This window comes from Osmerus eperlanus, chromosome 3 (assembly GCF_963692335.1).
Source record: "Osmerus eperlanus chromosome 3, fOsmEpe2.1, whole genome shotgun sequence".
Lineage (NCBI taxonomy): Eukaryota > Metazoa > Chordata > Actinopteri > Osmeriformes > Osmeridae > Osmerus > Osmerus eperlanus.
Window position 1 is genome coordinate 20,881,375 of NC_085020.1, and position 13,967 is coordinate 20,895,341.

The following is a 13,967-nucleotide window of genomic DNA, read 5'->3' on the forward strand; positions in this document are numbered from 1 at the left end:
CTCTACACTGCATCTCTGACAGTGAATACAACATATGTCTTGATATAATGTATACCAGCTTATGACATTGCAGCATTATCACTGCATTGTTGTTTTTGTTTCCAATTTGGGATAAAATAATAATACTAATACCCATAGAACACTTACCCATCAGCCGCTCAGCAAGATTATTCTGATCCATCTTTCTCAGGATCTCCACAGTGATCTTCAGAGCTCCTTCCAGTGTGTATGTCTCCACCATCCTATCCACTGTGTCTGTTCTGGCAGGTCCCTCCAACCTGCTCTTTGGGATGGGATCAAACCCATCCAGAACTTTATCCTGCAGGTACCATTTAAACGTCTTCAGCTCCTTTTCCCCAAGCTGCTCCAGAGTTTTCAACAGGTGCGTTTTATTACTTGTGGCCATTGTGGATCACTGGAGAAAGTGGATTGTGTGTTGCTTAGTATATAAAGTTCAAACATTTCTTAAAAACTAGACTTTAAGTGACACAAGATGTTTCTAAATTAGTATGTTAAAAGCCATTGCCATCACACAAGTATTGTTGTTCTCTTTCAGAATCTTTTTTTTTCACACTTCACAACATTTTTCACACTTCACAACACTCTCTCTGCCCTGTCTCTGATCACCTGCCCTGCCAGAACCCTCCTCTCTCTGCCCTGTCTCTGATCACCTGCCCTGCCCGAACCCTCCTCTCTCTGCCCTGTCTCTGATCACCTGCCCTGCCAGAACCCTCCTCTCTCTGCCCTGTCTCTGATCACCTGCCCTGCCAGAACACTCCTCTCTCTGCCCTGTCTCTGATCACCTGCCCTGCCAGAACCCTCCTCTCTCTGCCCTGTCTCTGATCAGGGTCTTTCTCATGCTCAGGATACTCTTGCACAGTGCAAATGACACATTCACCAATGCACAGAGGAACACATGGAACAGGTGTACACTAGATGGTGTATTGAATACGATACGATGAACTTTATTTTCCCGATCAGGGAAATTTGTCTTGGACTCTGCGGTGCGTCATGAATGCCTGACAATTGACAATGAAAGTTTGTCATCATGGGTTGTCATGGGCTAGCCATCTCTCTGACCGACAATCAAAAGCTGTTAGCACTAGCTCCCCAGTCTATAGAGGACCAAAGTAGTCTAAATAGACCCTTGATTACACATGTACAGTTTTCTTGTTAAATGTCATAGTCTGTCTCCTTCCCTGGCCACTGTTTACTGATAACACAGTACATCCTCACAGTAGCCTCTGATCACATTTACAGACACACTAGACATGTTTAATGGACATGAAATAATGGTATACTGTGCAGCCTAGGATCTATGCTGATAAACAAACACGTCAGTATTTGAAAGGATAACACATCAGACCAGGAATAGAGATGCTAATTTACTTACTCATAACCTATTCTGGACTGACAGTAAATCCTTCACTCTCCAACATATGAATAAACACCTTCTACTGACCTTTATAAAACTCTGGTTTCACCCTCAGCCTCCTCTCTGTGATCCATCTCGTTCTGTGTGTGTCTGCTGTAATGCGGACAGTCTGATCACCTGTAGTGCTGCCTTGTACTCATCTGATCCCAACGTTAAAGACTACTCTTACTGCTGTTGGTATTGGTACTGTTCATGGAACATTCTGTACATATTATTCAAGTCCAAATATATATACCCCTCACTCTTGGTTGATCCTGTTTGGAGTCTCAGTACTGGAACTTTCTTATGTAAGGGTGCATGCATGCCCAAACAGGATGGGAGAAAGGCAGAGGTTTGAAGGAGAGGGGGAGGTGTAGAGGAGGAGAGAAGAGGTAAAGGAGAGAGGGGGAGGAGTAGAGGAGGAGAGAGGAGGAGGAGTAGAGGAGGAGAGAGGAGGTAAAGGAGAGAGGGGGTGAGGAGGAGAGAGGGGGAGGTGTAGAGGAGGAGAGAGGAGGTAAAGGAGAGAGGGGGTGAGGAGGAGAGAGGGGGAGGAGTAGAGGAGGAGAGAGGGGGTAAAGGAGACAGGGGGTGAGGAGGAGAGAGGGGGAGGAGTAGAGGAGGAGAGAGGAGGTAAAGGAGACAGGGGGTGAGGAGGAGAGAGGGGGAGGAGTAGAGGAGGAGAGAGGGGGTAAAGGAGACAGGGGGTGAGGAGGAGAGAGGGGGAGGAGTAGAGGAGGAGAGAGGAGGTAAAGGAGACAAGGGGTGAGGAGGAGAGAGGAGGTAAAGGAGACGGGGTGAGGAGGAGAGAGGGGGAGGAGTAGAGGAGGAGAGAGGGGGAGGAGTAGAGGAGGAGAGAGGGGGTAAAGGAGACAGGGGGTGAGGAGGAGAGAGGGGGAGGAGTAGAGAGGAGGTAAAGGAGACAAAGGGGGAGGATTTGATCCTGGTTAAGGCGTGTTGTGACTCGCACTTTAGATCTTTTTCAAAAAAATCTTAATCTTGACGGGAAGGAGAGAGAGATAGAGAAAAAGATAGAGAATGTACACTGTGTATATGTGTGAACGTGTTTGTATCAGTGTACTGTATGTGTAAATATATGTTTGTAAGTGTGAGTGGAGGTGAATGTAGTACACCACTGTGTGGTGTGTGTGTATGTATATAGGTTTATATAATAATAATATTATATGTGTATGTTTGTAGGTTTGCTGTATGTATACTGTACAGCATGCTTGTGTTGTCAATGTTTGACCTATAATATCTTAACTTGCCAATATGTTAAAATGTTTTGATAAAAAGTGAAAGACATAGAGGGGAAGGGAGAGAGACAGAGAGAGAGAGAGAGAGAGATAGAGAGAGAGAAAGAGAGAGAGAGAGAGAGAGAGAGAGAGAGAGAGAGAGAGAGAGAGAGAGAGAGAGAGAGAGAGAGAGAGAGAGAGAGAGAGAGAGAGAGGAGCGGGAGGGAGGGAGGGAGGGAGGGAGGGATAGAGAGTGTTTTCCATTACTGTGTGTGGAAGCACTAATCAGTGGTTCACAATGCAGCCATGTCCTAGTGCTGCCCCCTAGTGGTGCTACAGGACACTTGTCTCATTGAAACAATGTCAAGACTTTACAAGTGTTTAGATCCTCAAAGTGTTTCTTCTGGTATTAGTCACCTCTTCAGGGGCCCTAGCATTAGACCAGCTGGACACAAATGAAGGCTCTCCAGCAGCCTGTTGGTCATGTGATTAGAGAGCTGGGGGAGCTGCAATAGAGCAGTCAGAGACACACCTGGTATGAATACAGCCTTGGAGAGGAGGGCAGGAAGTGATCAGTTCCCCCATAACCCCCCAGGGTGGAGGGAGGACCTACACACACCAGACGTAGGTCAACCAGGTGTTCCACCGCTTCGCGTCGGGGTGCTGTTCGCCCTGTCGGGGCTTATTTTCCCGATAATGACCGTCGCTCTATACATTATCCCTTACATGTACAACAAAGAAAATGATTGAAAATGTTTAATGTTTTGGAAATAAATCTGTTAGTTGAATTTCAGTTTTATTTAAAATGTTGTTCAAAATATCGTGATGCGTATTGTATTCCTGGTACTCTAGTAGAGAAACAGGTGAAGTACACTGTGCTGCTACAGAACATCCTGACAGAGAGACAAAGAACATGCTGGCAGATACACAGCAAGCAGTAGCACCAAACACAAGTGGAAGAGGAGTGAAGGTCCATCAGCACTCATAAACATGCCTTATTCTGATATAAGGTGGGCTTTGATCCAGACTAGATGAATGCTGTCTTACTTGGTGTCATTAGAGTCTGATATAGGGTGGGCTTTGATCCAGACTAGATGAATGCTGTCTTACTTGGTGTCATTAGAGTCTGATATAGGGTGGGCTTTGATCCAGACTAGATGAATGCTGTCTTACTTGGCTTTACTCTAGTTATGCTCTTAAAGTCTTCGTATTTGTTCTAAATTAATGTTTGCTCTTCTTGTATGAAATACGGCACTCTACGCTTGTCCATGTTTGTAAATGGTCATATTTAGCAAACACGCCCCATTTATGTGAATGCGCTCATCGCTCAATTGGGGAAACCTGGGTTGAGTTAAGGAGTTGATAACCACCGTCATGATACTGCTAAGCGTGATCACGGTTGTTGGGTTTAGTGATGCAAGATAAGGAGAATTGATCCTGGGCGTGTTGAACTTGCTTGGTAGTACAGTTTCTTTGGCTCTCGACGAAGGCGGTCGCATTTTTCTCTCCTCCCCTTCCTGACCTTCCCTGCTTGGCTGTGTCTTGTGTCTTGTCTTGTGTCAAGATACTCTCTCATCATCACTCTCCGAAACTAGAAGCATGGAATTAATTAGCTGGTCTCTCAATGCTATTGACACCATCTTCTCGAAGAGAAGCTCGGGTTCGGGGGAACCCAACTGTCCGGACGGGACGTTCGCAGCTGGCTACACGATGGACGCGTGGGAAAATTGGCGTGTCGTGTGTCTAGCGGCGCTTTCCGTGGAGGACGTTGAAGACATCTTCATATTCGGAACCGTGATTACAGGCTTTCTGCTGTTGGAATAGGCGCTAGCTTTGTATATCGGAAAATTAAGGAAACGGCTGCAGCCATCAAAAGCCCCGTTAGGTTGCCCGACATGATTGATGCGGTGGGCAGAGTTGTTGGAGCTCAGACTGTGAACTTACAACGCAGCATTGATTACAACAGGGATAAGTTTGCGGCTCTGCAAAGGAAGATGGAGGACATGGAGACCTTCCTGAAGGGTGGACGTGAAAATTGAGTTGCGGCTACTCGTCAAAACAACTACCCCAATCTTATCCACTTTCGGCCCCGTAACCAGCACAGTCCTTGGCCAAGGCCGTCGCTGGAAAACAACTCCCCTGGAGAGCGCTGAAGCGAGACTATCTTGCTCCTCCCTCCCCCTCCCCCCCCCCCCCCCCCACCGACATCTGTGGTTTGGTCTCTGCCCGGGTCATGACCAAGGATGTCTCCTGGCCAACACAATCTGCATAGGGAGAATCGGACTGATTGTGGCCTAGGTCGAGGGCGCCAGCCCAGACCTACTCACACATGAACTTTCACCTACTACAGATATCATCACCCCCCCACCCCCATCCAACGCCTTCGCCTGCTTGTTTCCCCACTCCCCGTTGCAAGTCACGTGTTTTTGTAAATGTTGTTGTGCTTATGTGCTGAGGTTTTTGTCTGTTCCCACACTGTACTCCTCTAGGAGCATTGTCTGGGTGTTGCCTTTTTTCCTCCTCTCCTCATGTTTACCTTGTCTTGTCCTGTCTACCCCCTTGTCATGTTTGTGTATTAGAAACTGCAAGTGGCAGCTCGGATCTAAGATGGATTCGAGAGACCGCAGATAGAGTGCGGCTAGTTTGGTTTGTTAAACGTTTTAGATCAACACTTGTATTATTGTTTTTGTTGATTTTATGTAAAGCACTTTGAGCTGCAATTCTTGTATGAAAAGTGCTATATAAAAAAAGTCTTACTTACTTACTTACTACAGGGCCCCGTACAGGCCTCTATATGCAGCCTGCCTACCTGTTGAAGAGCAGGCTCTTCTCTCACCCTCCCTCCACCATCACCACTCAGCTTTGCTGCCAGCACTTTGTTGTTTTGTAGCTCAATAGTGTTTTTACACTTCCAGTACCCCTATATTCTGATGCCTCGCTCATTTATCCATTGTATTCATTTGTATAGCCCTTTTCAACAGCAAGCTTTTAATCAGCAGTGTCACAGAGGGCTTCACAGATGCCCACAGACCAGCACCTATAACCAACCTGACCCAAACCTACACTCCCTTCACTGCTGTGTCACTAATGGACACACCCCATCACTTAATTATTGTTAACTGCTTTTCTTAGTTTAGTTCAATACATGCATAACTTTGCAACCCCATGTGTGCAATCATTTTGTCACAGCCTAAAAGCCAGCCATGACAGGTTTAGTTGTGCAAGGGACCGTCTTCTCTTCATGAGGAAGCGTTGTGGTCTCTTGGTGACATTTCTTGCTCAAAACCAGTTCTCAGTTTGAGCTGAGTGAATCAGGAAGGGAAACTTGTCATCGTTTACAGACAGTATAGTTCCACAATGAGTGGAATATGTACCCGAGGAAGATCAAGATTCATCAGGAGTGAATAGTTGTACAGTATTTCAGTGGTCAGATTCAAGGAACATTGCAGTTAGCCAGATCACAGAGTAACTGTATCTTGGCTAAAAGGCCCAATGGAAAACAAATAACTAGTGCAACAATAACATTAGGCGTAAGTGATTTGCTTAAGTATATCAGTGGCTGTTGTCATTTTCAACCATGTGAAAACACCAGCCTAAAACATCTATTTTATTCAAATTGCTGTGGTATCAAAAAATAATTACAAGCCCATATCAACACCCACCAGAGTGGAATATTTGTTCTTTTGACTACAGAACAAATCAATCAATATGCTACTGTGAATCATGACAGGGAATATTATCACACTTACCTTATTTGACTTTAATCTTATCTGATTCAGTCTTGAGGATCTCTGGGTGCTCTGTATTGAAGTGATGTTCTGAAGGCATTAACTACCAAGTCCATGCAATGCAGATGTGAACATTTCCTGTTGAGAGACAGATCTCTCTTCAGGCTGTGTGACTGATGCTGACAGGAAACCACAAGGTGAGAAACAGCATGTACAGAACTGGCTCATGTACATAGAGCCATGATTAGCTTCAACCTGCATAGGCTGCCATTATCAGCCTTACAGTGTGTCAGTCTGAATAAAATATGTAATAGTCACATTTCATGAACATGAGTAATACAATGTTTTATATGATCGTTTTTTTTGTTGGCAGAATAGCAGCCTGAATATTACATACTGTCCCCTGACTGCTGTTCAAATGAGGAAGTTGAAAATGCTACGGTCTGCTGTATCACATGAAACTCTCTCCTCAGAACATGACAGCTCTCAACTCAGGCTCCTTCCAGGAACAACAACACCTTAACACATTTACAATCATGGGTTTGACAAGGATGACCAGAGACCAGGGTTGTGTCTCAGTATTATATCTGTCTCTACTTCTCCTTCATCCACACTGATCTGGAAACCAGAGAGAATAAACAACATGGGCCACTGGGAATGACCTTTCACCTGTCAACTCTGTCTGACCAGGGAGGTACTGCAGGGAATGACCTTTCACCTGTCAACTCTGTCTGACCAGGGAGGTACTGCAGGGGATGACCTTTCACCTGTCAACTCTGTCTGACCAGGGAGGTACTGCAGGGAATGACCTTTCACCTGTCAACTCTGTCTGACCAGGGAGGTACTGCAGGGGATGACCTTTCACCTGTCAACTCTGTCTGACCAGGGAGGTACTGCAGGGAATGACCTTTCACCTGTCAACTCTGTCTGACCAGGGAGGTACTGCAAGGAATGACCTTTCACCTGTCAACTCTGTCTGACCAGGGAGGTACTGCAGGGAATGACCTTTCACCTGTCAACTCTGTCTGACCAGGGAGGTACTGCAGGGAATGACCTTTCACCTGTCAACTCTGTCTGACCAGGGAGGTACTGCAGGGAATGACCTTTCACCTGTCAACTCTGTCTGACCAGGGAGGTACTGCAGGGAATGACCTTTCACCTGTCAACTCTGTCTGACCAGGGAGGTACTGCAGGGAATGACCTTTCACCTGTCAACTCTGTCTGACAAGGGAGGTACTGCAGGGAATGACCTTTCACCTGTCAACTCTGTCTGACCAAGGAGGTACTGCAGAGAATGACCTTTCACCTGTCAACTCTGTCTGACCAGGGAGGTACTGCAGGGAATGACCTTTCACCTGTCAACTCTGTCTGACCAGGGAGGTACTGCAGGGAATGACCTTTCACCTGTCAACTCTGTCTGACCAGGGAGGTACTGCAGGGAATGACCTTTCACCTGTCAACTCTGTCTGACCAGGGAGGTACTGCAGGGAATGACCTTTCACCTGTCAACTCTGTCTGACCAGGGAGGTACTGCAGGGAATGACCTTTCACCTGTCAACTCTGTCTGACCAGGGAGGTACTGCAGGGAATGACCTTTCACCTGTCAACTCTGTCTGACCAGGGAGGTACTGCAGGGAATGACCTTTGACCTGTCAACTCTGTCTAACCAAGGAGGTACTGCAGAGAATGACCTTTCACCTGTCAACTCTGTCTGACCAGGGAGGTACTGCAGGGAATGACCTTTCACCTGTCAACTCTGTCTGACCAGGGAGGTACTGCAGGGAATGACCTTTCACCTGTCAACTCTGTCTGACCAGGGAGGTACTGCAGGGGGGTCGCAATTGTTTATGTTGATTAGACACATTTTTTAAATGTGTATTTTATTTATTTTTATTTCAATGTCTTAAAATACACATTAACATGAATTCGACATATTGTAGCGAACGGATAAATGGAGGCAGAAGACTTTATCTTTCAGTCAGCAATGCACACATTCAGCTCCACACAGGAGCTCTCTCAAGCAGGGCACCGGTTCACTCACAGCCCGAGACTAGCCTAGACCTCCAAGCTTCCTGTACACAAAGAGGAGGACCTGCCCCTATCACTGCTGTGCCAATCACAAGGTCACATGTTACATGCTGGCTCTGTCAGGTTCCCCGTGATTGGCCGAGAGCCTATTCAGTCCCCAGCTGACTAAGATCACTGACACAAGGACGCAGTGAGGGTTCTACCATACAGACTGAATCTGGATACTAATGATATCAGTGAGGGTTCTACCATACAGACTGAATCTGGATACTAATGATATCAGTGAGGGTTCTACCAGGAGAATTGATCCTGGGCGTGTTGAACTTGCTTGGTAGTACAGGGCCCCGTACAGGCCTCTATATGCAGCCTGCCTACCTGTTGAACTTGCTTGGTAGTACAGGCCCCGTACAGGCCTCTATATGCAGCCTGCCTACCTGTTGAAGAGCAGGCTCTTCTCTCACCCTCCCTCCACCATCACCACTCAGCTTTGCTGCCAGCACTTTGTTGTTTTGTAGCTCAATAGTGTTTTACACTTCCAGTACCCCTATATTCTGATGCCTCGCTCATTTATCCATTGTATTCATTTGTATAGCCCTTTTCAACAGCAAGCTTTTAATCAGCAGTGTCACAGAGGGCTTCACAGATGCCCACAGACCAGCACCTATAACCAACCTGACCCAAACCTACACTCCCTTCACTGCTGTGTCACTAATGGACACACCCCATCACTTCATTATTGTTAACTGCTTTTCTTAGTTTAGTTCAATACATGCATAACTTTGCAACCCCATGTGTGCAATCATTTTGTCACAGCCTAAAAGCCAGCCATGACAGGTTTAGTTGTGCAAGGCACCGTCTTCTCTTCATGAGGAAGCGTTGTGGTCTCTTGGTGACATTTCTTGCTCAAAACCAGTTCTCAGTTTGAGCTGAGTGAATCAGGAAGGGAAACTTGTCATCGTTTACAGACAGTATAGTTCCACAATGAGTGGAATATGTACCCGAGGAAGATCAAGATTCATCAGAAGTGAATAGTTGTACAGTATTTCAGTGGTCAGATTCAAGGAACATTGCAGTTAGCCAGATCACAGAGTAACTGTATCTTGGCTAAAAGGCCCAATGGAAAACAAATAACTAGTGCAACAATAACATTAGGCGTAAGTGATTTGCTTAAGTATATCAGTGGCTGTTGTCATTTTCAACCATGTGAAAACACCAGCCTAAAACATCTATTTTATTCAAATTGCTGTGGTATCAAAAAAAAATTACAAGCCCATATCAACACCCACCAGAGTGGAATATTTGTTCTTTTGACTACAGAACAAATCAATCAATATGCTACTGTGAATCATGACAGGGAATATTATCACACTTACCTTATTTGACTTTAATCTTATCTAATTCAGTCTTGAGGATCTCTGGGTGCTCTGTATTGAAGTGATGTTTTGAAGGCATTAACTACCAAGTCCATGCAATGCAGATGTGAACATTTCCTGTTGAGAGACAGATCTCTCTTCAGGCTGTGTGACTGATGCTGACAGGAAACCACAAGGTGAGAAACAGCATGTACAGAACTGGCTCATGTACATAGAGCCATGATTAGCTTCAACCTGCATAGGCTGCCATTATCAGCCCTACAGTGTGTCAGTCTGAATAAAATATGTAATAGTCACATTTCATGAACATGAGTAATACAATGTTTTATATGATCGTTTTTTTTTTTGGCAGAATAGCAGCCTGAATATTACATACTGTCCCCTGACTGCTGTTCAAATGAGGAAGTTGAACATGCTACGGTCTGCTGTATCACATGAAACTCTCTCCTCAGAACATGACAGCTCTCAACTCAGGCTCCTTCCAGGAACAACAACACCTTAACACATTTACAATCATGGGTTTGACAAGGATGACCAGAGACCAGGGTTGTGTCTCAGTATTATATCTGTCTCTATTTCTCCTTCATCCACACTGATCTGGAAACCAGAGAGAATAAACAACATGGGCCACTGGGAATGACCTTTCACCTGTCAACTCTGTCTGACCAGGGAGGTACTGCAGGGAATGACCTTTCACCTGTCAACTCTGTCTGACCAGGGAGGTACTGCAGGGGATGACCTTTCACCTGTCAACTCTGTCTGACCAGGGAGGTACTGCAGGGAATGACCTTTCACCTGTCAACTCTGTCTGACCAGGGAGGTACTGCAGGGAATGACCTTTCACCTGTCAACTCTGTCTGACCAGGGAGGTACTGCAGGGAATGACCTTTCACCTGTCAACTCTGTCTGACCAGGGAGGTACTGCAGGGAATGACCTTTCACCTGTCAACTCTGTCTGACCAGGGAGGTACTGCAGGGAATGACCTTTCACCTGTCAACTCTGTCTGACCAGGGAGGTACTGCAGGGGGGTCGCAATTGTTTATGTTGATTAGACACATTTTTTAAATGTGTATTTTATTTATTTTTATTTCAATGTAATCTAAGATCACTGACACAAGGACGCATGCCCCGTCTTTTGGTATCTGCCCTGGAGATGAAATACTTTTGTTTAGCATTTTGTTCATTTACGACAATTCATGCACTGTCAGTTATAATATATTTCCTTTCAATGCCAATACTAAAGTGGCATACAGCATGTCACTCCAAAGGTATTTAGTCAATTATTGGTCTGTTGTCAGACCAACAATTGACCAACAACTTCAGAACATGCTATATCTACAAATAGGTTTGAACATTGACCAAGATGGGAGGTAACCTAAAGACTCCTGTAGAATAGACATGGTTCACTTTGTCTGAATAACGATCGGCTACCACAACTTTCATTAGATAAATATCAAAAACACATTGTAGTTTTTTTGGCAAACTGAATGTAAATATTTCACACACACCCTAGTCTGGAGTCTGGTAAAGTCAGTCTTTTGGTCTGTTGACCCACCAGAACGTGAGTCTCTGAATTATCTTGACTGAAGGTCTGAAGGTCCACAGCAGTGCTGTTCAGGTGACTGCCCATCATAGTGAATCGGCACATTAAACAACAAGCACCCAACAGTGCTGTTCAGGTGACTGCCCATCATAGTGAATCGGCACATTAAACAACAAGCACCCAACAGTCCTGTTCACCAAGTCAATTGATTGAGGTGCATGGAGTTCTGTAAATCATTTCATAAAATCTCTGCCAATAAAATAACGTCCATTACACTTACTGTATTGCGTCTTCTCTTTATGAGTGCAGGTTGGGAGTGGACATTTCCTGTTGAGAAGCGCTTCTCTTATTGAGCTGTGATACTGAAACTGACGCGCAGAATAAGAGGAAGAGGGAAACCAACTGGAACAGAGCAGTAACATGAAGAGGAAGAGGGAAACCAACAGAAAGAACACAAGTTGAGACCAGGGTTAAACACAGAGGGATTCATCCAGTTAGAAAGGTTGACACAATGGTGCTGTCTGGAAATAGTTTGTCTTTGGTCTACTCTTTCATTGACATGGCTTTTGGACTAGTGACTTTGCAACCATACTGCCCATTGTATTTATTTGACACTTATACTGTGTACATTTGAGAGGACATCTTAGGCTTTCCAATGATGTCACAAATGGACACACTTTAAGAATAGCAATCAGGTAAATAAGTTATAGATGCATAACTATAACTATAAGATAAAACATTTGTGAAATTATTATGTTCATGAACCAAACCCAAACACGCATGTCATGTACAATGTAAACCTCTAAAGAGCTTTCTCCTGGGTGTCAGGAGGATATAGATCTTTGCTGAATAACTGAAGCCTGTGTGCCCTGACTCCTGCACAGAACATGCTGCTCAGACACCAGATGTATCATGTCAGGGTGAAGTGTGTTTACTGGATGTGTTTGTGTATGAGGGAGATCTAACACTGTGTTCCTGTAGTGTTGCTGAGGCACTACATTACAGTAATACCAGAGGCTGGCAGAATCCACAGCAACTCATGACCTGATTATACATAATTAGGGAACACAATGAATCGATCCCCTTCAGATTCACAACAGATACGCAGAAGTGACACAATGTTATGAGCAGGTGAGGTGTGCTTAACTCATAGTGAACAAAACATAAACCATCTCTGAGCAGTGGCGGCCGGGACTTTGCAGAGGCCCCCCCGCAAAGTCGGAGCTCGAGCCCCTCCCCTAAATCCACTCAAAATGTATCTCCATACTATCTTATACATTGCTGTCTACCTTTAAATATAGCCTATATTCACCAATGTGAGAGAAATAAAAAAGTTTAAAAATAATAAAATCATAATATCAGCCTATTTGTGTGGCCTCCTGCAAAAACCCGTCGGATGTCGCGGCCGCTCATTGCCGCTCATAAAATATCTGTTTTCTATAGTTAACACCGTAAACTTCATTGTAATGTACAAAAAGTATAGCTTCTGAAAAACTGTTAATTTCAACGTTTTTTGGACATGTCAGCTATAGCAAGATTTCCAAGCCATTTCAAATCAAATGCTCAGTTTGCTTGCTCTTTTGAGTGCTGCAGCAGCCCCAAACAATTGATCAATGAAGTCAGGCTGTTAAACTTAAAAATAACTTGCTGAGAAGTTATTAATGTAGCCTATACTTAAACTGACATTTACATTCACAACGTGATTACGAACAAAAGGATTTCCTTTCCATATTCGCCACAGAATTAGAATGAAACGGAGTGGAATGCAATTTTCTCGCTTATTATCACTTTATTGACACAGGTCAACTTTAAAATTATGTAACTTCAGTTGTGATAAAGATATCTGAGTTATTTAAACAGATTTGTATTCAGGATAGTTTGTAGTTTCCAAATATGTATAATACCCAGAAAGACCCAAATGTTCACGATGTGAAGGGTTTCCGCAGGCCGCCACACATTTGTCATTGTTCAAAACCAAAGACAGCATTAGCCTTCTGATAGTTCAGCACCAAGGATAGCATCGCCGAAATAACACACAATCAATGGAGGAAAGGAAAACATTTATTCTTGCCAATAAGTAGGCTAAGCAAGTATATTTATTGTTGGTTGCTGGTGAAGACGTGCTGCTGCTAGCTACCTGCGGCTGCGGTAGTGTTTCGTCTGGAGATGTTGATAATATTCTTCTCTGGCTGGTCTAAATAAGTGTGTAATCTTCGGGTGTTTTGCTCGAGCTTGTTCAGACAACAGTTTATTGCTGCGCTTTTGAGCACCGCGTGCATATTTTCTTTTACTCATGTCTCTACCGTCATCTAGCAGAACGTAGCCTAATGATTAGTATTTTTGAAACGTGAGCGTTCAATAGGCGTAATGGCCCAAAAGGCACGTAAGATACGCAAAAGCCATTGTTGCCAGATTCAGGGATTTTGAGACTATTTAGCCTATTTAGATCTGTTACGTTGCCTACATTACGGAATTCCTTTACCTGGCAGTTGAAACTTGGGGCTCTCAATGAGCGCCCTCAAAGAGTTTTCCTTGTTTTTTATATATATATATATTTTTTTTATATAGGCCCAGTCTGTTTTTTGATATGCAGGGCGGGGCCCTTAGGAAGTGGGGGCCCCCCCCCTTGCGGGGGCTGCGGGGGCTTC

At 44.6% G+C, this 13,967-nt stretch overlaps 1 protein-coding gene across 1 annotated transcript in view; it reads right to left on the reverse strand.

Annotated features, from left to right (window-relative positions):
* LOC134017800 (NACHT, LRR and PYD domains-containing protein 12-like) overlaps positions 1-13,967 on the reverse strand; it is an 88,696-nt gene that overhangs the window by 20,024 nt on the left and 54,705 nt on the right. Inside the window, exons 2-4 of the mRNA XM_062457831.1 lie at positions 9,776-9,892; positions 6,396-6,512; positions 148-415 (exon numbers count right to left, since the gene is read on the reverse strand). Coding sequence (XP_062313815.1) covers positions 148-406 — 259 coding nt within the window. The 5' untranslated portion in view covers positions 407-415; positions 6,396-6,512; positions 9,776-9,892. The remainder of the gene's footprint in view (positions 1-147; positions 416-6,395; positions 6,513-9,775; positions 9,893-13,967) is intronic.